Raw genomic sequence first — 23980 nt, 5'->3', positions numbered from 1 at the left:
CCAATCAGAAAGAAGCGCTTGCGCAGCGATATTTGCATTAAGGTCCTATAAGAACATTGGCATTACCGTTCGACCAGTATTGCAGTGGTTTCGGTCACTACATATTTCCAAATGCCTGAGCCAGCGAAGACCGCGCCCAAGAAGGGCTCCAAGAAAGCCGTTACCAAGACTGCAAGTAAAGCTGGGAAGAAGAGAAAGCGATCCAGGAAGGAGAGCTATGCAATCTACGTGTACAAGGTCCTGAAGCAAGTCCATCCCGATACTGGGATTTCATCCAAGGCGATGAGCATCATGAACTCTTTCGTCAATGACATCTTCGAACGAATTGCATCTGAGGCCTCACGTTTGGCGCACTACAACAAGCGTTCTACTATTACATCAAGAGAAATTCAAACAGCTGTTCGACTGTTGCTTCCCGGTGAACTGGCAAAACACGCCGTTTCCGAGGGTACAAAGGCCGTCACCAAATACACCAGCTCCAAGTAGACGCTACTTCAATTCAATCCAACGGCTCTTTTAAGAGCCACCTACTTCCTCGGAAAGAATGTATATTCCTATGTGACAAAGTAGTCTGTGACTAAATCTTACATAGAACTGCAATAAATGCTAAATCTATTCGTACGATACAACATCTTGACGCATCATTAAATTGCTCAGACACCCGCAAAAATTGCACCCAGAATATAGTACAATATTAATTACCGCGCAGTTGGATGTGCGACATATATTAAACCTTTCTGACATGACAATGCCCGTTTGAAAATGAACATTAACTATTAGGGTATTAAATAAAACCCCAAAACTGCCTCAGGCACAGTGGTCCTGTCGTAAGATTGGTTTTGGTGGTTTGTGAAAACCACAGAACATTTTCTTACAGTAAATAAACAGGACCGCTAGGCCTAACCAAGACGACTTAAATATCAAATTTAGGATCTATTGGAGCTAATCTGTTATGTTTCTCAGTGTTAAAAATCATTTTTAAGAAATTTTATTTCAGTACTCTGTAGTTGTAATATGTATTTCACTGATGGAATCGACCTACATGGTCGTGTATACTTTGGTCGAAATCAATTTGATGTATTTAATCAAAATATAAAAAAAGAGTAGTTTTTAAAAAATGATCAATTTTGTTATTATTGAATTTGGATGCATTCGTACACTGTATTCTGAAGCCTGAAAAGGCACTGAAAACGTTTTAAGGTAGATGACTTGCACTTTTTTTTATTATTATTATTAATTGATAATATAATAAAATTACAAAGCCGCGCATAGACACAAAGCGAGTAAATGTTTTTTCCGCCCATTTTTCCTCGTATTTTTTCTGGTTGTATCTCACGCTAAAGACCTTCGATATATATTTTTTAATCATGCTGTTTTCTTTTAACAAAATAAGTGCACATGTGTGTATGGTTTATGTTTTTTAAGACAATATATATTTCGAATATGGAAGAGGGTAGACAAATGCGAGAACAAAGCGAAGCAACAGCGATTATACCAACTATTTTCTGATTGGTCAATCAGACTAAAAACTAGTTGACCAATCAGACACTAGCAAGGATCTGTATATAAAGACTTTTCCCCGGTGAGGTTGAGTATCGCATACGTCGAACAAGTTAATACATCCGTCGAAATGAGTGGAAGAGGAAAGACTGGTGGCAAAGCCCGTGCCAAGGCTAAGACTCGATCATCTCGTGCCGGGTTGCAGTTCCCAGTCGGCCGTGTCCATAGGCTGCTTCGTAAAGGCAACTATGGCGAACGTGTCGGCGCTGGCGCCCCCGTCTACTTGGCGGCTGTCCTCGAATATCTGACCGCTGAAATTCTAGAGTTGGCCGGCAATGCCGCCCGCGACAACAAGAAGACCAGGATCATCCCTCGTCATCTCCAACTTGCTGTACGCAACGATGAGGAGCTCAACAAGCTCTTGGGCGGAGTGACCATCGCCCAGGGTGGCGTGTTGCCCAACATTCAGGCCGTGCTTCTGCCTAAGAAGACCGAGAAGGCAACGAAGTCAAAGTAAAAACGTCAAAAGCCACAATACCCACAACGGCTCTTTTAAGAGCCACGCACTTTTCATAATGAGCAATGACTTTTAAAAGAAGGTGTCGATCAAATGTTTACAACTGCGATGGGTAACTAATGATGTTCGAAATTATTTTCATTCTGTAACACGAACAACGCGTCGCTATCATTTTAAATGAATCGTTTAGTGTTGTGCACAATATATAATGGTGGATATCTTAAAAACAAAATATAACTAGAAATTATGTAATTCAATTTGCTTTATGCTGTTTGGGAATGTGGACTGGTCATACAAAACAAAAATAAATAAGCAGCACACATAGGAAGTAAAACAATAATCTGTGCTGTTATTTACATGGCAAACAGTTAATGTGAGTAGTCCAGTTTACAATAAAGGCATTGTTGTTTCGTTGTTCGTTTTGAAACTACAGACGGCAAATTCTGTATGAACGGAGTAATAAACTAAACGATGTAAGGGTAAAATGAAACATTTATTTGACATCCGTTAAAGTAATTTAATGATTAATACCGCAATTCTGACTGTCGCTACCAATAAGAAAATGATTTGGGTTTCGTCAACACATGGGGGAAGAGCTGCGAAGTGACGTTCCTCTTGCCGAATGGGGTCAGCTGTCCTCTTTCAGGTCCGCAGTGCTCTAATAAAGACAGACTACTCGCCCTGCAAGGGACACTCTCGAACTTATCTTAAGGCGCAAATAGTAATCATGTCTGGCAGAGGAAAAGGCGGTAAGGGACTGGGGAAAGGAGGCGCTAAGCGTCACCGTAAGGTTCTCCGTGACAACATCCAGGGTATTACTAAGCCTGCAATCCGTCGTCTGGCTCGCCGTGGCGGTGTGAAGCGTATTTCTGGTCTGATCTACGAAGAAACTCGTGGTGTTCTCAAGGTGTTCTTGGAGAACGTTATCCGCGACGCTGTTACTTACACCGAGCACGCTAAGAGGAAGACCGTCACCGCCATGGATGTGGTCTATGCTCTCAAGAGACAAGGACGTACTCTGTACGGCTTCGGCGGTTAAGAACTCATTTTGACCCATCAACAAAGGCCCTTTTAAGGGCCACACAATTTATCTATAGAGCTATCCTCTGATGATACTGTAGCAGTTCCATATCTTAATATGGGCCTATTACCCCAGAATGTCTTTCAACGTTTGAAACAATTCATTTTGGTCAGCTACACAGAAAATGTCATGAAAGCCTGTGTTGTTCACTTGTTTGGACGTGTAGCCACGAAAATTTTTGTACAGCATCATATAAGCAAAGGAAAGGTTTCACACCAGTGTGGCTGCACAGCATGCTTTATTTTTTTTCTCTCTCTCTCTCCTCCCCACTCTGACAGCATATCCGGACATTGGTATCACCGATTTGTCTTTAACCTTCAGATTTTCATCACTATCATCACCAGTGAGTGTATGGTGAGTCTGACGTGGCATCTGATGGCCATCTGTTTCTGATCTGTTCTGCTGCCGCCCGGAAGCTCCGCCCATCTGCTGTACCCACTCGGCCGTTCATTTTCATTCAAGCTCAATACGTCTGACGTCTAAAATGTACTTGATAGCCGTTGTTGTCGTGTCCTTTTAAAAATGTCAAAATAATAAACTTCACGATTGTTGTACAAAATGAACAGTAAAGTTTTTATATTTCTTTAATGTTTTGCATTTTATTTGCTGTTCTAAGATGATGTAGGAAAAAAAGAATTGAAAATACAATCACTGGTTGTTAATTTATACATTGTAAAACTGAAAAGTAAGCATTATTTTTCCAAATACAGAATTATAATTTTAACTAGAAAGTGAATGAATGCCTTTATTGTCATTGTGCAATTGTAAAATGAACAAAAACTTTAATGGGTTTCAAAATGTGAGCAAATGAATTCCCCTATTTTTTAACTTAAAAGTAAAATGAATAAGAAATACAATTACAAATTACATTTTTAAAAGTTAAAATAACACTAGTAAATGTTTTCAGTTTCTTAGCACCCATTCAGTACTTATGTAATGCTAGATGTGTCGAGGCTTTGGTTTGTTCAAGTATAATTCGCAAAGAAGGTCCTTTCGCAATATCAAGTACGACAGAGTGGTACTTGTGAATTTACGAGCCTGGATTTGGCAACGTCCAAGGGCATATGTTCGCATATGGACGGTAGTGGCAAAACTACCAACTTTTCAGGATGCTTAAATTGTCCCCACCAACTTTTAACCAACCTTATTTGCATTATATAATGAGTTCAGTTATCTAGATAATTTAGAATATCTTCCCATATATTTTAAGGATAGAATCAACCTTACCATTATTATGTGAATTATTATTATATATTATGATTGCTAATAAAATCCATACATTTATTCTGGAAGTTATCAAAATGTTTCTTTGTTGAAAGAAAAAACAACTAAGGGTTTGAATCGAATGGTGTATCACCTTAACCAATACACATGAAAGTTAGTATAAGCCAAAATAGATTTATTTTGCATTGATCATTTAGCCTACCAGTTGATTATGTTCAAATTCCTGAGAAATGGAGCCCTTACCCCCCGTTCGCCCAATCTAGTCTTATTAATGTCCCGCCCACAACAAAAGGTGGAAATGCAGGCTATCCTGTTATATCGTCCGTACCAATGTGGAGACCAAACCTACGCCCTTGGCGAGATCATATGACTTTCTCTTGTCACAGCAGTGAATCATCACAGAGCTTTATAACAGAATAAAATCTTTAATGAATGTGTTCAACAATAATTAACAGTAATATTAAAATGACCTATTTAAATAAAACTTATTTACGGGTCAAAACTGGTCAGTACACATTATGTACCTTTTAGAGTGCATCCACGGGAGCGTACATGTTGACATCTCTTCTACAAATGGACAGAGGCTTTTGGAAAATCGAAGCAAAGCTTACTTGGACATCCAAAAGTTCTCTTGTGCAAAATAAACATTACCTGAGTCTAAAAATGGCTGAATATAATTTTTAAATTGAGAAAAGGAGGCTTCAACTTGGGTGCTGAAATTCTCAGTAGAACTTAAAAGATTGTACATTTAGTGGCTCATTCAAAGATCCACAGTAATAATGAAGTGCAAAACAAACAAACCCAAAATATGGTAGGTCACTCTTGTTGAAGTCCATTGCCGTTCAAGTATTGCAAAACCGCTGTCCAACATTGATATGTTGCCACTACGCATCCAAAATTTCCCCAATCGGTACAACAAATGTAGTCCTGCGTAATCTTTAAAAGCACCTGCACATGGAAGAGGAGCAGCAAGGACATGGTTGTTCCTGTTATCGGCCTCTATTCAGTGTTTATATCTAAAAGCTGCAGGTGATGATGCTGGATAACGTGACTTCCTATCTGCCAACAATTTGTAGGAAGCAAACTTGGTCACACAATACAAAAAAAAAATGATTTAATGACTGGACAGGATTTTGTACATCAAATGTTTGCCATAAATATTTTAGCTCAATCGGGATAAACTTATGTTGACATTCAAATTTGTTCATTCAACATGATAAAATGATCTAGCATCAGTTAATATTTCTTGCAACCACGTGACATATAAGAAAGATTTGTGAATTTACTTGATTATTCCTGCGTGGACGGCTACCTACCTCGTGCATATTTTGGAGTAGATGTAGGTTTGTATTGACGACAGACTTTTATGAGCACCTATCCATCGTAGTGTGGAATTAACCTGAGTGTGTGTGTGTTCGTGAGTGAGCGCGAGCAAGGATAAGTTGATAGAATTCACAACTCTGGCGTTACACTCAGACAGAGGATGCTTCCAACCATAGAAGCAAGGTATGGTAGGAGGTCCACAGAATAACAATGGTCCTGCATGAAAACAATAAGGCCAACTAGGAGGATTGGCAAAACCGTCATTGTTCACTCATTTTCGAATAAACACCCCTCTCACAGCTCTCGTAACTTGAGATACTTCCAAGAGAAGCTTTGACCATAAACTCAATAAAATAAAGATTTCTTCCCAGTGTGTGTTTTGGTGTGTCTTGCTAATTGTCTCTTCCAAGCAAATCTTTGACTGCAATCGGAGCAGGAGAAAGGTTTCTCACCTGTGTGGATTCTTGAGTGTTTTTTCAAGTTTCCCTTAAGAGTGAATGTTAGCCCACAATCTGAGCAGGAAAACGCTTTCTCGCCAGAATGGATTCTTCTGTGCATTTTTATGGATTCGTTGTTAGTGAAAGTTTGACCACAAATTGAGCATGCAAAAGGTTTTTCACCAGTGTGGGTTCTTGTGTGTTTTTTTAAAGTTCCCCTATGAGTGAATGTTCGACCACAATGTGAGCAAGAAAAAGGCTTCTCACCAGTGTGTATTCTTGAGTGTCTTTTCAAGTGTCCCATGTCTGCAAATCGTTGCCCACAAACTGTGCAAGCATAAGGTTTTTCACCAGTATGTCTTCTTCTGTGACGCGTTAAGGCTCCCTTCTGAGTGAATCTTTGGCCACAGTCTGCGCAGATGAAAGGCTTCTCTCCAGTGTGGGTTAAGGTGTGACTTTTCAAACTGCACTTCTGAGCAAATCTTAGGTCACAAACTGAGCATGCAAAAGGTTTTTCTCCAGTGTGTGTTCTTGTGTGCATACTCAGAGTCTGCTTCACAAAGAATCTTTTACCACAAACTGTGCACGCAAAAGGTTTCTCTCTAGTGTGCCTTCTTGTGTGAGTTCTTAAGTATACCTTATTAGAAAATGCTTCCCCACAAACTGAGCAAATGAAAGGTGATCCTTCTATTGAGCTGTTATTTGCAGGTCTTGCCCCTCTGCTTGCCTCACAAGGCCCTTCATCTTTACTCTTCAATGGGACTCCAGTCAACCTGGTGTTGTCAATATCATCTTCCTCTTTTTTAATGTCCTGTATCTGTTTTGCCTCCTTTTTGATGTGAAGTTCCTCTTCCGTCTTTTGTTGGTGAGGACGTATTGATTCCCCCTCTTTGATTTGCAGGGCCTCCACTTCCTCCTTAATACAAGGAGACTTTGGCTCATGCTGCTTAAGACAAAAATCTTCTCCGACGTCTACAAGATAGAAGAAGATAAATGATTTGAAATGATACATTAGACCTCCTGCTTCTTTAAATTTGACCTTATTCAACAAACATGCAAACTGATATACCATTTTTCCAAGGTCTAAATTAACTAAATGTATAAATTAGGGCTGTCAAACGATTAAAATTTTTAATCGAGTTAATTACAGCTTAAAAATTAATTAATCCTAATTAATTGCAATTAATCGCAATTCAAACATCTATAAAATATGCCATATTTTTCTGTAAATTATATATATATTCTGTAAAATAAATTGTTGAAATGGAAAGATAAGACACAAGATGGATATATACATTCAACATACGGTACATAAGGACTGCAGTGGGCATTTCACTCTACTGTCATTTAAATCTGTCTATGCTGTCCTCACTCCAAAGCGTCTACTTTTTCCAAAGCTAGACAGCTAGTGAATGACGCCTTAATAATCAGACTTCTTCCTTTTTCATCTGATTTATTAATAAAATGACCTCAAACCATTGTCCTCTTTAGACCGTCGTAAAACTACAAAAAAAAAAGTACACATGCATTGCATTAGCAACAACGTTAGCTTAGCACGCTATACAGGTTCACTAAACATAAACAAAAAGCGTCTCATACAAAAAATATAACATTTAGCTTACTAAAATAATATGTACATTCTTTACAACAACCATACTTACGGACAAATCTTGTCCAAGGATCATATAAGCACAACATTACAACGTAGGCATCAGCCCGAGACGTCGTACAGCCATATTGAACTGGCAAGAAAACAATAAACCATGTCGCAAAGCGACCACAGGAGTTCGCTGTTACACAGCACAAAAACCCTTGCTGTAAAACTTACCAAAAGGCAGAATACTGTCTGAGCGGGACATGTGCGTTAATTGCGTCAAATATTTTAACGTGATTAATTTTAAAAAATAATTACCGCCCGTTAACGCGATAATTTTGACAGCCCTAGTATAAATACAAATATATATAATTTGATCTTGTACCTTGGCTATGCCTGTCTCAAGGGCCATGTAGATTTATTGTTGTCGTTTTGCAAAAACGCTGCAAATTTTGAAATAGAATGACAAACAAGGACACTATATCTTCCCAAAGATTGATGCAATAGCATTGAAAGTTGTACTAAATAAAACCTAATAACATTTTCTTGCATATAGTGGTAAACACATGAACATCTATATAAATTTTAACCAACTTTAATGGACAAAAATACATATTTTTAATGCTTGAAAAGGATAGCATCATATGATATATAACTATCTAAAAATTGTTACCCTGCTGACATTATGGCACCTGGAAGACAATTACACAGTGGGAAAGTGGTAAGCAATACACGCGAAAGATATGAACCAACTGAGAAGAAAGAAAAATTGCAAATCCTGCCACAAGATTGTTCAGTGTTTTCAAAGATTTGAAGAGGTCTACGTATATCCCAAATAACCTGAATGGACGAGATGAAATTTTAAAACCTCCTTGGGCAGCAGATTTAAAATTTCGGTTAGCTTTGCCCCAGTAGAAGAAGTTACTCTGGAAATGGAAAAACATTCCCAACCCTCGATAAATATGTACTGATATGCTTATGGCTAATCTCGACCTCCAAACATTGCAGACAACATTGCTTTTTGGGAGTGAGGACATCAACACTTCTTTGTTACTTGCAGTTTTGCGGTTTAATCTCATTACAGCGAAGAAGTGAGTTTCCATGCATTTCCCGTCACAGCAAAAGCATCTGGCTCTGTAGTTAGCATTTTAATATAACTGATTTTAATGTAGCAGAAGGGGGGCCTCGAATAAATGAACCATACCAATTTATTTGCATGGAATGGAAACAAGCCCTCTTGCACCCATGCGGTACTGACAGAAAGTTGGATTTTATGAGGTACTTCAAACATGTTGGCCTATTTATAATAATACCTAATATTTTAAAGCATTGTTTTCTCTTAGTTTCTTTAGATTTTGTATCAAGACCAGTACAGTCATTCAGAAACTGCATGTTTTTGGTATAATGTGTGATGATTATTTAGCATTTTAAGGGTGCGCAATAAAATGTTAAATTCTGTCATGACCGCTATGTATAAACAAACGAACGTCAAAAGTGGACCAACCTTGTAGTCTGTGAAAAATAACTTTAGCTTGAATTATTTTGCAAACGGTCGAGCTTTGGTGACGTGGAGGTTCCTCTATTGCTCCGCAGAGTTCTTCGTGGAACTTGGCTTCAGCTGGTGTCCTATTCGCACACATTTTCCCCACTTTATGTCCGCTTGCATGACGAGTACTGATGACGACCCCTCGTTCTCTTTGTAAGCGGCTAGGCTAGGCTATAATAGGCCACAAAGCTTCAACGAGCACCGAAAAGACTTGAAGATTGGCCAAATTATTTTTGACTCTATAAAATACTGCTGCTCGTGTCGAGGAATACGTTTCGCCAAGGCTTATACACGCACTTTTAGTGAAACGCGTGCGATTGAGGACAAACTAAAAGCGGGTGAAAAGAAATTTGCGTCGGAATATGCGGCGCAGTAGATATCATGTATATGGAGCTAGATGTAATAGTCTTTGGCGTTAGTAACCGGCATCTTGAAGCGGTGACTTCTTTTGCAAATAAATCTTAGGGTAAGTGGCTATGTTTCAGGCCGAGTGTTGAAAAAATATTTTAATGTAGGTGGCTAATTTACTGGAAAGTGACATTTTGGAAGAACCAGTGTTTGAAATTTGGTTGAAAATTTAGAAATGTATAGTTTTTTTTTTTACACAAAATGGCCGACAAGTGATAATAGCCAGCCAGGTTGTCTGACATTGCGCATTTGGCATCTACCTATGTGATAGAGGTGTTGAACGCGTTACGAATTTGGGCATTTACCTGTAATTATCGCAACTGAGTCATTTATCAATTATAAGGCAAGCTTTAGATGTTGTTCCTCGGTTACGTAACGATGATTAATTCGCTGCGAACAACAAAAAATAACCGTAAACATTTGACAAAACGCTAGTTTCTCTTGGAGGTGGGGTTCATTGATATTATAACCGTTGGCGGTGGAAGCAATGAACACACCTTGACGCAGTGACTAAAACAGCTCAATCTCACACCATGGTTATTTGAAACTTTGGATCAAGACTTGGCCGCCAAGAGAATGAGGCGTTTGAATGCAACACATTTGTAAGAAAACTGGAAAGTATCAAATTTGTAAATGGTATTATTTACTTGTATTTCCTTTGTCTGGTGTTTGGAAATCTTAAACATTAAATACTGGGGAACCGTTACAGTTAATTTGTCATATAGGTCCGATACTATTTGACATGAAAGTCGCAAAAATATCTTGTGGTCATTTATCAAATGTATAAATAAGGTACTGTCTCGGTCATTCAATGTAGAGGGCTGCGGGATGAATTGGCCAGCAGTTCTCTTTCAGGTCGTCAAACGGAAATTCAAATACGCCTGACCAACTTCGACAGGATCCGAGCAGCTCCATGCGAAATATTTTTAGCCAATCACAAACCGGCGCTAGTACAGTGTCTGTAGCTTGAACTCATCGATTGGCTAGTTGAAGTTGCTCTATCGTTGTCCAATCATTACTTGCCATTTTCCTCCCTGTTTTTTGCTGGTAAATGCAGCGCTGTATTGACAATTACAATGTGCATATTCCAGACACATGTATAAAATTAAATGTGATAACTTTGATGATTAATTATAGCAATATGCATGATTTAGACGCATGTATTACATCAAATGGAATGTACTCTTTGTCGAAAATGTGGTGGCTCTTAAAAGAGCCGTTGATTTGTTCAAAAGTCAAGCATTTACGCTCTCTCTCCACGGATACGACGAGCCAACTGGATGTCCTTGGGCATGATAGTAACCCTCTTGGCGTGGATAGCGCACAGGTTGGTGTCCTCGAACAGACCAACCAGATAAGCCTCGCTAGCCTCCTGCAGAGCCATGACGGCCGAGCTCTGGAAGCGCAGATCAGTTTTGAAGTCCTGGGCGATCTCCCTCACCAGGCGCTGGAAGGGGAGTTTGCGAATGAGAAGCTCGGTGGACTTCTGGTAACGTCGGATCTCGCGGAGAGCCACGGTGCCGGGCCTATAACGGTGAGGTTTCTTAACACCGCCAGTGGCTGGGGCACTCTTGCGGGCAGCCTTGGTGGCGAGCTGCTTCCTGGGAGCTTTGCCGCCGGTGGATTTACGAGCTGTTTGCTTGGTTCTTGCCATGGTTCTCTTTCGCTAGAATTTGGAGTGAAGTCCAACGTGTTCGCGGGTTGCTTTTAAACGCTTCGTTCGGCTGCGAATTAATGACGTTCCCTTGCGCCGGTGTAACCTGATTGGTGGACTGCTAAGCCCCGCCTTGAAGAGAGATGAGGCTCGCTGCCAATTGGGGGGAGTCTATTCAAACTGACCCTCCCAAGTGCAAAACCCAATAGCCGCTCTCCGCGCTGAAAGTCTTTCTCCTGGTTGGACTGGCTCAAAAGTCCCGCGCATTTACCAGTTATTAAAGGAGGACTTTGACCACTGCAAGTCATACGTTTCTCAGTTTCAACCTAGAGCAGACGAAGCAAAATGAGCGGAAGAGGAAAAACCGGCGGCAAGGCCAGAGCAAAGGCAAAGACTCGATCATCCCGTGCTGGACTGCAGTTCCCGGTCGGTCGTGTCCACAGACTGCTCCGCAAAGGCAACTATGCTCAGCGCGTTGGTGCTGGCGCTCCCGTCTACTTGGCGGCTGTGCTTGAGTACTTGACCGCTGAGATTCTGGAATTGGCCGGCAACGCCGCCCGCGATAACAAGAAGACTAGAATCATCCCTCGCCATTTACAGTTGGCCGTCCGTAACGACGAAGAGCTTAACAAACTCCTGGGTGGAGTGACCATCGCTCAGGGCGGTGTGTTGCCCAACATCCAGGCCGTGCTTCTGCCCAAGAAGACCGAAAAGGCTGCAAAGTCCAAGTAAAGATGCAGGCGTTGACGAAATCACCAAACGGCTCTTTTAAGAGCCACACACTCCTTCTTAAAGAGTTTTCCTTTAAAATGGTTATTACTTGTAAACTATATTTATTTTTTTGAAAAGTTCCTAACATGTTATCAAACTCAAAAGAATTGCACATGATTCCATTTATGAAGAATAATTTAAGAATTGCCGTCAACTGTTACAAGTGGGATTAAATGAACAAACTTCTTATTTTGCCCTTTAACTCAATTCATAAAGCACATGAAAATAAGAGTGGAATTCAAAGTGCTATACAGTGAACATAAAAACAATATATAGTTCAATAAAATGAGCCCTAAAATAGTTAGCTGTTGCTCTGCTAAAAGGCCAAGGAGTAATAAGTTTTAGACAAGTTTAAAAATTTTAGTAAGGCTAGGGCATGTCTCAAGGTGAAGGGCAGACAACTCAATTTTCGCATAAACTTAATATAATTTAATCACATTATCTCCACAAATTACCTATACAAATATTTGTTTAGTGATGTTCTTTATTGGTTATACAATTGAGTTTTTTAACAAAGTATTCTGAAAACTTTTTTTTTATAATGTTGCTATTTGGTGAGACAAATGTGTAGCACATCTCAATACAAAGTAATAACGTCACATAAAAATACAAAAAACGAATTAATGAAAATTGATACAAGGATAATCAAGACAGTCAAATCAAATCAGGAAATAAAAGTAAATAATAAGCAAAAAGTCATGTAGCCATCTAACAATTAAATTCCGAAACAAAAGTAAATGATAAGCAAAAAGTCATGTAGCCATCTAACAATTAAATTAAGAAATAAAAGTAAATGATAAGTAAAGTCATGTAGCCATCCAACAATTAAATCATGAAATAAAATTAAATGATAAGCAAAAAGTCATGTAGCCGTCTAACAATTAAATTAGGAAATATAAGTAAATGATAAGCAAAGTCATGTAGCCATCTAACAACTAAATTAGGAAATATAAGTAAATGATAAGTAAAAAGTCATGTAGCCATCTAACAATTAAATTAGGAAATATAAGTAAGTGATAAGTAAAAAGTCATGTAGCCATCTAACAATTAAATTAGGAAATATAAGTAAATGATAAGTAAAAAGTAATGTAGCCGTCTAACAATTAAACCTGAAAATTAAATTAATCAAATATTAGGGAATATACATCGTAGAATTTACAAATTTGATACTAGTTAAAGTACTTATTGGAAAACATTGCTCATAGTGGACTAGGTGGTGGCTCTTAAAAGAGCCGTTTTGTGAGAAGATAAGATATCTACTTCTTCTTGGGTGCTGCCTTCTTGACGGTTTTAGGCTTGGCCACCCTCTTGGCTGGACTCTTCTTGGCTGCAGCCTTCTTTGCCACGGGAGCCTTTTTTACCGCTCCCGCCTTTTTAGGGCTCTTTGTGGCCTTTTTAGCTGCCTTCTTGGGCGTCGTGGATTTGGCGGCCTTCTTTGTGGTCTTCTTGACCACCGCCTTCTTTGCCGCAGCGGTTTTGGGCTTCTTGCTTGAAGTGACCTTTTTCGCTGCCGGCTTCTTAGCTTTTGTTGGAGTCTTCTTGGCTGCCTTGGCTGGAGCCTTAGCTTTACCCTCGGCCTTTTTGTTCAGTTTGAAGGAGCCGGAGGCACCGGTGCCTTTAGTTTGAACAATGGCCCCCTTGTTCACAAGGGATACGACGGCGGTCTTGACGCGAGACTTGTTCTTGTCCACGTCGTAACCGGAGGCGGCTAGCGACTTCTTGAGGAAAGCCAAGGAGACACCATTGCGCTCTTTGGACGCGGCTACTGCCTTGACGATGAGTTCACTGACGCTAGGTCCGGGCCTCTTTGTAGATTTGGCTGCCTTCTTCTTGGCCGCTTTCGCCGGAGTGGTTGGAGCTGGAGCTACTTCTGCCATGTTTGCTACCGTAGGTCTGAATGGACTTATATTGTGCCGTCTCGCAGGGGGCTGCATATAAACGCATCGTGAGAACCATAGAGACTCAACGAGGCAGTTTGCTCCATGGAGCGCCGACAAACGTTCCGCACTTGTGTTTTCTCCGCTCACTTCAAAGTGTGTAAAACCACAATAGAAATTATTTTAAAAGCCCCACAAGATTTTTACACACAGCACACTTGTGCTGCTACACATTGAAGTTGCTTAAAAGTCGTATCCGTCCTGCATTTTTTTCACAGAGCTTCTCAATTCCACCTATTCGCAAGCGTGTTCGGCACCTTTCAGCGAGTTTCCTCTGTTTTTTCTTCGATTAAATGACGTAAAATAACTTTGAATTTGGCAAAAAGTGTTTTACATGGGTAATAACATGTTCACCAAAAGACTTAAACTCTATACATGCGTGTATTGACGATAGTTTTGGAACAGGACAACGTTTTCTGAGGGCAGCAAACACAGCTCGGATTTGTGTCTGTTGGCATCACAACACAATGCTCTTGTCTTCAAACTGCACTTATATTATTTCAAATGTGGGAAATATGTTTGTAAATCTTACTATGAGAAGAATATACCATTTTTGCCGAATTACCATGGAAATTTATATATACAAACATACACGCTTTTGAAAATTAAATTGATATTTCTACATTTTTTATGAACAATGCATACGTGTATGCATTTTAAGATATTTCATTGAGAGCAGGACTTCTCGATTTCAAATTTAACGGCAAACGATATAATTAACCATCATCCTGATATTATGACGTGGGGTGGCAATACACATTTTGTGTTGATATGACTGATGATGATGATTTTTAGTATTAACTACATACAATGTAGAATCATGCTTATATCAGAATTGCTTACAGTCGTAATAACCAATTAATGCTGGAGTTACTTCAGGAAATGGGGAACAGTAGAAAATTAATTAGAAATTCGGTAACAAAAACGAATGTAACTAGATTTAAAGGAAATTACATCGTAATACATCAAATCATGGTTATTCTGATAAAGTGCTACTTTAACCCTATATTGCCAAATGTATCACATTCAATACACCTAAAATTTCATGATTTTGAGACTAATTCAGAATTTTGACATTTCTTTTTGAAAAAAAATGATGGATGCAAGTCAACACATGCATATACAGGTTTCATGAGAAAAACAAACAGGATTTAGATATCTGATATCTAGATTTATAGATATCTGAGCGCTTATTACACATATTCATTTTGACTTTTCTTTTTACAAATTTGGGGGGGGTTCATTAGGACCTTATTTTTCAAATTTTGGGATTCTCTGATAATTGCTTCACATTGCTGGCATTAAAGTAACAAATAATTATGGAACACATGGGTGACGAACTATGGACAAATTTACAAGAGCAAAAAAAAAATGGACAAATAATACTTGAATATATTAATTATCCAGGATAAAATTATGTAATGCCCTTCACATGGTCAAGTAGACATTTAGATTTAATAGTTATGAAGTGTGGCATGTCAGGAAAGCTGTGAAGAAATGTAATACAATAATGTGTGTAAACTTAAAAATATACTGTATATTCACTTCATTTTTGTAATCTAAAGCGTTCATCACTACAACACAAGTAGTTGTGGTAATGCTGTATTTAATCTGCAAACCACCATTACACAAAACAGGAAAAATATTCAGTAGTAGTTGTAGTGGTGGTGGTAGTACATTATACCTCTCCAAATAAGAATCCGTAGAATAAATAAGAATATGTTTACACTGCACTATGAACTCGTCTGTGTTAAATAGTTTGTATCATGACTGCACAGTTAAGCTGTCTGATGAAACCAACCTGCAAATTAAATGAAGAACCCTCGTGGACACATTTCACCTGTTGATTGAGTTTAGAGACAAAAAAAAAAAAAACAGTTATGATTATTTTTCTTCTTTCTTCTATAAGTGAAATGAACCAAGCTATGTAAGATAAGGGAAAAAAACATTGAGTTCACCTCCACACCCTATACCACCTCAAAAAGACAGTTCTACTCAAGAAAAATGCACAATCAGTTCGACGTGATTGGCATAGTTATGAGAAAATGTTTTTGATAGAATAAAGGAATGAGTCAAAAACCTGTTTTTTCAATATGCAACAGGGTTTGTACATTGCATAATTCAAGATAAACTCCAAAAGAACTGGCATTTCATTTTTCAAAAATCAGCTCGTCACTAAAGTGGGGGAAAAAATATCGTTCACTGTCAATGTGTATAAAATATATATATATCTCACATAAAGCGAGTTGTCTTCATAACATGTCCCAAAACAGTTGTGCAAGACCAAACTATGTTCCACTACAAATTACTAAAAAAACAATGTGGAAACACACATTTTTTATAATGGAGTAACTTTGCATTTGTTAGTCACCCTGTTTTTCATACAAAACAATACAGACAGACCCATTTTCAAAAATTCAAATATTACGGAAAAGTTTATTTCCATAATTCCATTAAAAAAAAAAAAACTTTCATTGACTAACAATTGAAGGATCACAGCAGGTTCAAGTATTTATTTGTATTTTCCAGGATAACAAAAAGAAGAGAATGAGAATACTGTGAAGAAAACACATTTACCTCTCATAGAAAAAGAAATAAGGTTACATCAAAATCAATCAAAAATATTGTACTTTCAAAAAGATATGTCAGTCTTCAATACCCTTTGCCATAACTACCTCCATGCGCCGAGGCAACCAGCCTGTTGTATTGCCCGGGGGTTATTAAAGTCCAGATAACCTTGCTGTCAGCTCTTTTTTGTTTTTGGGTCTAGTGTCCCTCATTTTCCTCGATAATACTCCATAAATTCTCTACTGGGTTAAAGCCCAGCGAGTTGGCCCAGGTGAAACACGAGCCATGATGGCTCAGGCTCAGAAGGGGTTTGACCCGGGGAACCCGACTTGCGTAGCCCATCTCCCGGACGCCTCTGAATGTGGTTAATTTTTTAAGATGTGGATTTCACCTAATCTCACGCTTTCTGTATCTCTTCCAGATATTCATCCATCCTATGGAAAGTATCAATATTGTTCTTCTGGTCTGTTGTCTTCAGTCTAGCCCATGTTAAACCAAACTGAAACAATTCAACTAAATTGAAGCAATCTAATGAAACCTGGGGAAACATGTGCAGGTGATTTCAGTTTAGTAGACCACACTCACTTTTTAAAAAATCATGCCCTGCAAAATCTTGACTGATTTTTTTTTTTTTTAACAACATTTAAATAATAACAATAATCTTGTTTTCGTGGATTTTAGCAGATGGACACTCAAAATATGTGAAATAAATAAATCCTTGAAATCACTTAAATTGTGGGCCCTGAAACTAATCTATGAAAGTGCCTTTTTTTAATGAAATTGTGCAAATCAATTAAGTTTTCCATGATATTCTAAGTGTTATTTAATGTGTCTGTATTCCATGGACCTGGAGCCCCAGTCAGAATGCATTAAATCAGCTGGAACTCCAAAGTTTTCTTTCAAAATTGATAGCACTGAAAGATATAAAAATTAATGAAACAGGGTTGTATTACTATACACAATGACCAATTAATGTTCACAGAAATTTCAAAACAAGATTTTGCTTATTTTCTAATATCAATGTGATGAGTTTTGATTTTTAAATATTTATATCATAGAACTTACATTCTCTCACTACTGATTCAGTCATGTCTCTAAACATTGTTGTTTAACAATTACAATGAGAATAAAGTGTGTCATTTTATTTGCTTATTTTGGTGAAAAAAATTATTTTGCCCTAGTCACATTTCCGAAAAACATTTCCAGTTCAACATTAAAAAACGAAAATTGAGCATGTTACTTTGTCTTATTTATTTTTTAATTTAACATTTGTCCTTTTTTGGAACTTCTTCATTCCAAGCATAGACTTTTTTTTTTTTTTTTTTTTTTAAAGAAAAAATGGTGGCTATTTCTCTGGCCATGAAAACTGCAAATGAAATTTGTCAAATTGCGTTAGAATGACCGTAGACAACGAAAAAGCTCTAAGATCAAACTTACAAACAGTAAATTAAAAAATGGAATTAAATTAAGAAACAAACATTAAAGTACAAAAAGATTATGGAATTAATGTGAAGTAACACTATTTCTTACTTTTTATGATGATTGCTTAAAAAAAAAGTGCTCACTCGCCAGTGCAGTGCCCCGCTGTGCTCCAGTATTGTAGTAGGTCTAGTAATGCCCCTGTGTGTGTGTTTTCAAGTGTGATTTTAAACTACTTTTAAATGTGAATCTTTGACCACAAGTTGAACAGGGAAATGGTTTGTCTCCAGTGTGTCGTCTTGTGTGTTTTCTCAAGCTTCCCTCATCAGAGAATCTTTGATCACAAACTGAGCAGTCAAAAGGATTTTCACCGGTGTGTGTATTTGAGTGATGCATTAAGCTTTCCTTACAGGGGAATTTGTGACCACAAACTGAGCAGGCAAAAACTATTTTACCAGGGTGGGTCCTTGTGTGTTTTCTTAAATCGCCCTCCTTAGTGAATCTTTCACCACAAACTAGACATGAAAACGATTTAATTATACCATGTGTTGTTTCATGTCTTGTTAAGCTACCCATATGTACGAATCTTTGACCACAAACTGAGCAGGCAAAGGGCTTTTTGACTGTGTGAATTCTTGCGTGTATTGTCAAGCTTCCCTTGTGAGTGAATGTTTGGCCACAAACTGCGCAGGTAAAATGTTTCTCACCAGTATGTATTCTTCTGTGGATACTCAAGCTTCTTTTGTGTGTGAAACTTTGATCACAAATTGAGCATGCAAAAGGTTTCTCACCATAGTGTCTTCTTAAATGTATTCTCAGATTCACTATTTCAGGGAATTTCTTCCCACACACTGAGCAAACGAAAGGTTTCTCGCCAGTGTGTGTCATTGTGTGTCTTCTCAAATGACTTTGTTGCGAGAATCTTTTGTCACAATCTAAACAAACGAAAGGTTTGTCTCCAGTGTGTATTCTCATATGTCTTTTCAAATCCCACTTATAGACAAATGTTTTCCCACACTGAGAACATTCCCAGGGTTTGTTATCAGTGTTACATGTAATATGACTTTCAGACTGTCCAGCCCCATCAGCACACTGTGAAGTGTTGTCATCTTCGGATAGTGGCGCTAAGAGGGTGTCTGGAGGCTCCGCCTCACTGGCACCCAATGGTTCACTTTGGCCTTCATCTATAATTTTCAAAGGGACTACAATCGATGGCAAGTTGGGGAAATCCTCCACCTCCTCTTTTATATTGGTGCATCCCGTCTCTTTTTCCGGCCATCTTTCCTCTTTAACGTGGTGATACTGTAGCTCCTCCTCTTGTTTAATACTCAGGGTCTCCATCTCCTCTTCTTGTTTAGTACACAGGGTCTCCAGCTCCTCCTCTTGTTTAATACTCAGGGTCTCCGGCTCTTCTTTAATGTGGGGGACCTCTTCATCTCCCACTTCCTTTTTTAGTTGGGGGATCTCAGGCTCCTGCCACTCTGGACAAACTTCTTTATTGACATCTGAAAAACACAAGAAGAGAAAACAAATAAAGTTTGGCAATGTCACTAATATTGAAGGAGCATTATGTAAGACTGGTGACCAAAAATGGTACTTCAACCATGATCAAAATATTGATGCTCACATCCCTTCCCTTTGGGTTTGCAGATAACCACTTCAAAGTTAAGAATTATGCTACAGTACGTTATTATACCAATGTTCCATTTAAATCTGAAAAGACAGAGGCTAACAAACTAGATATTTACGTTAGCAATGATCATGTGTACATTCACCATTGTGTAGTCTAAAACTAGGGCTGTACCGATACAAAATTCACAATATAATTTATATCACGATTCGATACAAAAATATTTAATTCTGAAAAATATTTTACTTCAATTACATTAATACGAACATTTAATGGAAAAAAATCACGTGAATTTTTTTTTAACATTAATACATAAATAAATGAATTCTCAACCAGCCGCCCCCAAAATAATAATGCTTTGTGTGGAGGTGGCTGCTTTTAGTCAGTAAAAATCGCTCAAAAAATAATTGCCCTAAAAGTTAAAAAAAAAAAAGTTTATAAAAGAAAAAAAAAAATTAAACATAGTTAAACAAATCATAATGATAGTTGATAGATTAGTTGGACAAAAATGATTGCTCGAGACAGCCCTACTTGCCTTGACTGTTCTCTGGATCTTCATAGTTTGAAATTTCCCCAACCTCTGCTGCTGCAGCAGTCACTGATGATGTTCTCTCTTCTCGGAAGCTTTTCTCTCTAGACTTCATCTCAAACACCTTGTCATGACCCGAAATGTGTGCCTGGCCAGTAGTCTGTTCGTCCATATAGAAATAGACATCGTCTTTCTCGGCCTCCTTTTTAAGAAGCCTGTTGGTTCTTATTTCCTCCACAGCATCTATTTGATCCAATATCAACCAACTTGTCTAAGTCTTTCAAAAAGTCAGTTCGTTTTGCTTCTTCTGGTTTGTTGTCTATTCCCTTGTTTTTGACCATTTTCCTTTACTTTTCATGGATGATCATGAAGCGGTTGACTGCATTTGGCCTAGTTAGTGTTTTAATACTTGTCATTCTCCAGAATGGCAAAGTGACATCCACTGTATCATGGGCTAGAGACCTATTGTCACTGTTAGGATTCTCATTCCTCAAGTGTAGGAAATACTGGCACACCTGGAATGCCTATTAGTAGGAAGTTGAGAGTCACTGATGTTAGTCACTGAATGACCTTGTGGCAGTAGTTGCCACCTTTCTTCTCTTCTCAGTTGGTTCATCCCGTTCACTTGTATCACTGACCAGTTTCCCGTTGCATAGTGGTCTTCCAGATGCCGTGATGTCAACAGTTCCCAAATCTTAACAAATCAATCTTAACTGGCAATCTGAAATTGACATAAAACATAATTATTGTTATGTGAACATTTTTGGGATACTACTTTAACATATGATGCCAGCCCTCCCAAGCATTAAAAATATGTATGTTTGTGCATTAAAATTATTTATAATTTACACAGGTGTGCATGTGTTTCAGTGTTTACCGCCATATAAGACTTTTTTAGCTTTCATTTGGTACCACTTTCAATGCTATATATAGCACTAACCTTTGGGAAGCTACAATGAAAACAAGGACAGGAATTTTGTACTACTTTTTGCAAAACGTCCACAACACTCAACAAGACTCTTGAGCAGGGGTGGGCAAACCGGTCCTCGAGGGCCGCAGTGGGTCCTGGTCTTTGTTTCAACTGATTCAGCACACACAGTATAACCAATGAGGTTTCAGTGGAAACAAGGAGCACCTGACTGCGATCAACTGATTGCGCTTGTAAGAAACCAGATTGGTGAAAGGCTGTCCTCATGATGGGTATGAACAAAAACCCGCACCCACTGCGGCCCTTTGTGGAATTAATTGCCCACCCCTGCTCTTGAGGCTGGCATAGCCAAGGTCCAAGATCACAGTAACTGGTATTTTTAGTTAATTTAGACCTTGGACAATGGGAATAATATCAGTTTGCATATGTTTGATGAAAAATGTCAAATTTGAAGATCGTTACATACTTATGTCACACTGTTGTTGCCATAGTGTGCACTTCCTGTGGGTGTAGTATTACAGTATAAAAGGAATTTCTGTGATGTTTCGGTGATATATATGCTGAGAAGCACACTGAATAAAGAAGTGTTGTTCCATGCATGTCTCGGCCTTACATGTACTTAGATTAAGGAAGTACAGAACAAAGATGTCCACATAAATCACCAATAACTTGAATGGATAAAATGAAATTCTTACTTGGGCAGTATATTTTTGGTTAGCTTTGCCCATAGTAATAGAAGTTACTCTGATCATGGAAAAAACATGCCCAACCCTCTGTACATCTGTCCAAATATCCTTATGGCTAATCCCGACCTCCAAACATTAATTGACTAACTGCACAATGACCCCTATATATAAACAAACGAACGTCAAAAGTAACCCAACCTTCGAGCCTGTGAAGAACTTTAGCTTGAATTATCTCGGAAACCGTCGCGTTTTGGTAACCTGAAGGTTCCTCTAATGTTCAACACAGTTCTTCCTGGAACTTTTCTTCTCAAGGTGTCCTTCTCGCGCACATTTTCCACACTTGATGTCCGCTTGCGGGAGTATTGATGACGACCCTTTGCTCTCGTTGTTAGCGACTAGGCTAGGCTAAGATAGGCTGCGCTGCTTCAACGAGCACCGAGAAGATTTTAAGATTCGCTGAATTATGTTTAACTCACTAAAGTAGTGCTGCACGTGTCGAAGCTTATGTTTCACCAAGGCTAATTCGCGTAAGTTTCGTAAAGCGAGAGGGACTGGGGTAAAACAAAACGCGTGGGGAAAAAATTCGCATCGGAAACTGCTTCATTGTAGATATCGCATATATAGTGCTAGATGCGAGTAGCGTGAGACGGCGGCGTCAATTACTGGTTGCCTTCTTGAAGCAGTACACTTCTTGGGTAGGGTCTTTTGCACCGAACCTGAGGTTAGCGAATATATTCATTAAAAAATATCTGGACGGATTTTTATATTGTTTGGTTTACAACAAACCGGATCAGCAGTATGTTTCAGGCTACAGAAACCCAAAAGAGTCATAATTAAATAAAAACAAAATTTGGAAAACAAATACAATTTTGGTAAATAACACACAAATTATGTAATATGACCCTTAAATTGTAAAATATGTGTTATGTTTTAGTGAAAAGATAAAAACAGAGACGTGGGTTCATCAACGTGGGTGCTGCGCAGCCCTGAACAACAGCTTTTCTACTTCTGCATTATAATGTCTTAACAAGTACAGCCCCTTAGTGGTGGAACGGTATGACTGTAAATTAACGCGATCAACACAATAAGGTAATATTGTTATTATGAAACGGGGCCGGATGTATGGGGGGGGCCGGGGTGGGCACGGCCCACCCAGACGTGAGTCGTGCCCACCCAATAGAAATGTCGGGAATATCTATTATAGCTTCACACTGGATATAGAGAACGCACGGAGAGTTGGTCTCACCTAGTTTTTATTGCACGATTAACGGTTACCGTTGGCCGCAACCACGCTGTTGTGAATTCCCTGCTGTGAGGGCTGGACAGCTAACTGCCTCGCTTTGGGACAACTGTGTTGTTGCACATGCGCAGAGTATTCTAAAAAGACCGCAGTTGAGGAAAAAAAGTTCGTCCTCGGCCGATAAGTAAGTTATAATGTTCTCCACGTATACTGCAATCATATATGTGATGCTTGTGCTTGTTTCAGTACTCTTTATTATTGTTTGTAGTTCGTAGCACGTTAGCTCCGCTCGTAGCATCCCATTGCTAACGTAGCATTCTATTGCTAACGTAGCGCCTAGAGCGTGATAATATATGTACAAGTTGCACTGTATTGGATCGCTAAGGGTACATCCGAAATTAATCCCATTCAATGTTCAGATTTGAGATCGCTGTCCATTGTGATGGTAGTTTTCTGATTCATTGAGCTACCGAGTGCTTAGCTTGCAGCTATAGCAGCCCTCTTGTTTGTGGGAATTGACATTTATTATCGATGGTTCATTGCCTGTCCAATGTGGACATCTAGTGGTCATTTTTTGGATAACGCCTAGTTCAGTTTAGGCTGGAATTCATTCAATTCATTTTATTGTGAATTGTACATGTTATTTCACTATAATACGTTTATTGATGTTTTTCTTTATTTCTTTTTGATACACAAACCACACATTTTCAAATTAATGTCCAAATGCATTCAAACTGCTCAAAGGAATGAAAAAACTGTAATTTAATTTCATCAAACCAACTGAAGTTGCTGCATCTTCTCTGACCGGAGGATTAGGTCAATTATATTCAGCTGGCAATATTGTCAGCGACCCCCAAATTCTCACACACATCGAACAAGCAATCACCAAAACAAGCTGTTTTTCCAACCTCGTTTGTTATCCGCGCTCTTCCTCTCACTCCTCCAGACACATTCTCGCAGTCGGACATCCGGGCATTAATGATCTCAC

The 23980-nt window shown here is 38.7% G+C and overlaps 8 protein-coding genes across 8 annotated transcripts; 4 read left to right on the top strand and 4 right to left on the bottom strand.

Annotated features, from left to right (window-relative positions):
* Positions 1–93: 93 nt before the first annotated feature.
* LOC130905290 (histone H2B) lies at positions 94–889 on the top strand. Its single transcript, XM_057818521.1, has one exon. It carries the CDS (start codon positions 112–114, stop codon positions 484–486), a length of 375 nt encoding a protein of 124 aa, XP_057674504.1. The 5' UTR covers positions 94–111; the 3' UTR covers positions 487–889.
* Positions 890–1608: 719 nt separating this feature from the next.
* On the top strand, positions 1609–2311 carry LOC130905288 (histone H2A-like). The gene has a single exon (XM_057818519.1). The coding sequence runs from the start codon at positions 1631–1633 to the stop codon at positions 2015–2017; it is 387 nt and encodes a 128-aa protein (XP_057674502.1). The 5' UTR covers positions 1609–1630; the 3' UTR covers positions 2018–2311.
* A 389-nt stretch (positions 2312–2700) lies between these two features.
* Positions 2701–3634, top strand: LOC130905289 (histone H4). Its single transcript, XM_057818520.1, has one exon. It carries the CDS (start codon positions 2745–2747, stop codon positions 3054–3056), a length of 312 nt encoding a protein of 103 aa, XP_057674503.1. The 5' UTR covers positions 2701–2744; the 3' UTR covers positions 3057–3634.
* A 975-nt stretch (positions 3635–4609) lies between these two features.
* On the bottom strand, positions 4610–9599 carry LOC130905287 (gastrula zinc finger protein XlCGF52.1-like). The gene is made up of 2 exons (XM_057818518.1): positions 9181–9599; positions 4610–7054 (listed from the first exon to the last, which is right to left on the bottom strand). Exons 1-2 carry the CDS (start codon positions 9314–9316, stop codon positions 5991–5993), a joined length of 1200 nt encoding a protein of 399 aa, XP_057674501.1. The 5' UTR covers positions 9317–9599; the 3' UTR covers positions 4610–5990.
* A 1274-nt stretch (positions 9600–10873) lies between these two features.
* LOC130905610 (histone H3) lies at positions 10874–11292 on the bottom strand. Its single transcript, XM_057819167.1, has one exon. It carries the CDS (start codon positions 11282–11284, stop codon positions 10874–10876), a length of 411 nt encoding a protein of 136 aa, XP_057675150.1. The 5' UTR covers positions 11285–11292.
* A 337-nt stretch (positions 11293–11629) lies between these two features.
* On the top strand, positions 11630–12027 carry LOC130905611 (histone H2A-like). The gene has a single exon (XM_057819168.1). It carries the CDS (start codon positions 11630–11632, stop codon positions 12014–12016), a length of 387 nt encoding a protein of 128 aa, XP_057675151.1. The 3' UTR covers positions 12017–12027.
* Positions 12028–12503: 476 nt separating this feature from the next.
* On the bottom strand, positions 12504–14002 carry LOC130905601 (histone H1-like). The gene has a single exon (XM_057819154.1). The coding sequence runs from the start codon at positions 13987–13989 to the stop codon at positions 13312–13314; it is 678 nt and encodes a 225-aa protein (XP_057675137.1). The 5' UTR covers positions 13990–14002; the 3' UTR covers positions 12504–13311.
* A 2189-nt stretch (positions 14003–16191) lies between these two features.
* LOC130905574 (zinc finger protein OZF-like) lies at positions 16192–22360 on the bottom strand. Its single transcript, XM_057819108.1, has 3 exons — positions 21951–22360; positions 20145–20859; positions 16192–19484 (listed from the first exon to the last, which is right to left on the bottom strand). Exons 2-3 carry the CDS (start codon positions 20308–20310, stop codon positions 18169–18171), a joined length of 1482 nt encoding a protein of 493 aa, XP_057675091.1. The 5' UTR covers positions 20311–20859; positions 21951–22360; the 3' UTR covers positions 16192–18168.
* Positions 22361–23980: the final 1620 nt, after the last annotated feature.

The sequence above is a fragment of the Corythoichthys intestinalis genome, chromosome 17 (genome assembly GCF_030265065.1).
Source record: "Corythoichthys intestinalis isolate RoL2023-P3 chromosome 17, ASM3026506v1, whole genome shotgun sequence".
Lineage (NCBI taxonomy): Eukaryota > Metazoa > Chordata > Actinopteri > Syngnathiformes > Syngnathidae > Corythoichthys > Corythoichthys intestinalis.
Note: the sequence above shows the minus strand (reverse complement) of the source record. Positions and strands in the feature narration are given on the sequence as shown.

Coding starts and splice junctions, on each gene's coding strand:
- LOC130905287 (XM_057818518.1), bottom strand. CDS start 9,316: ATGTGTGCGAATAGGACACCAGCTGAAGCCAAGTTCCACGAAGAACTC. Junction 7,055..9,180: donor TATTTTTCACAGACTACAAG/GTTGGTCCACTT, acceptor TCTATCTTGTAG/ACGTCGGAGAAGATTTTTGT.
- LOC130905601 (XM_057819154.1), bottom strand. CDS start 13,989: ATGCAGCCCCCTGCGAGACGGCACAATATAAGTCCATTCAGACCTACG.
- LOC130905574 (XM_057819108.1), bottom strand. CDS start 20,310: ATGGACGAACAGACTACTGGCCAGGCACACATTTCGGGTCATGACAAG. Junction 19,485..20,144: donor AGATCCAGAGAACAGTCAAG/GCAAGTAGGGCT, acceptor TGTGTTTTTCAG/ATGTCAATAAAGAAGTTTGT.
- LOC130905610 (XM_057819167.1), bottom strand. CDS start 11,284: ATGGCAAGAACCAAGCAAACAGCTCGTAAATCCACCGGCGGCAAAGCT.
- LOC130905611 (XM_057819168.1), top strand. CDS start 11,630: ATGAGCGGAAGAGGAAAAACCGGCGGCAAGGCCAGAGCAAAGGCAAAG.
- LOC130905290 (XM_057818521.1), top strand. CDS start 112: ATGCCTGAGCCAGCGAAGACCGCGCCCAAGAAGGGCTCCAAGAAAGCC.
- LOC130905288 (XM_057818519.1), top strand. CDS start 1,631: ATGAGTGGAAGAGGAAAGACTGGTGGCAAAGCCCGTGCCAAGGCTAAG.
- LOC130905289 (XM_057818520.1), top strand. CDS start 2,745: ATGTCTGGCAGAGGAAAAGGCGGTAAGGGACTGGGGAAAGGAGGCGCT.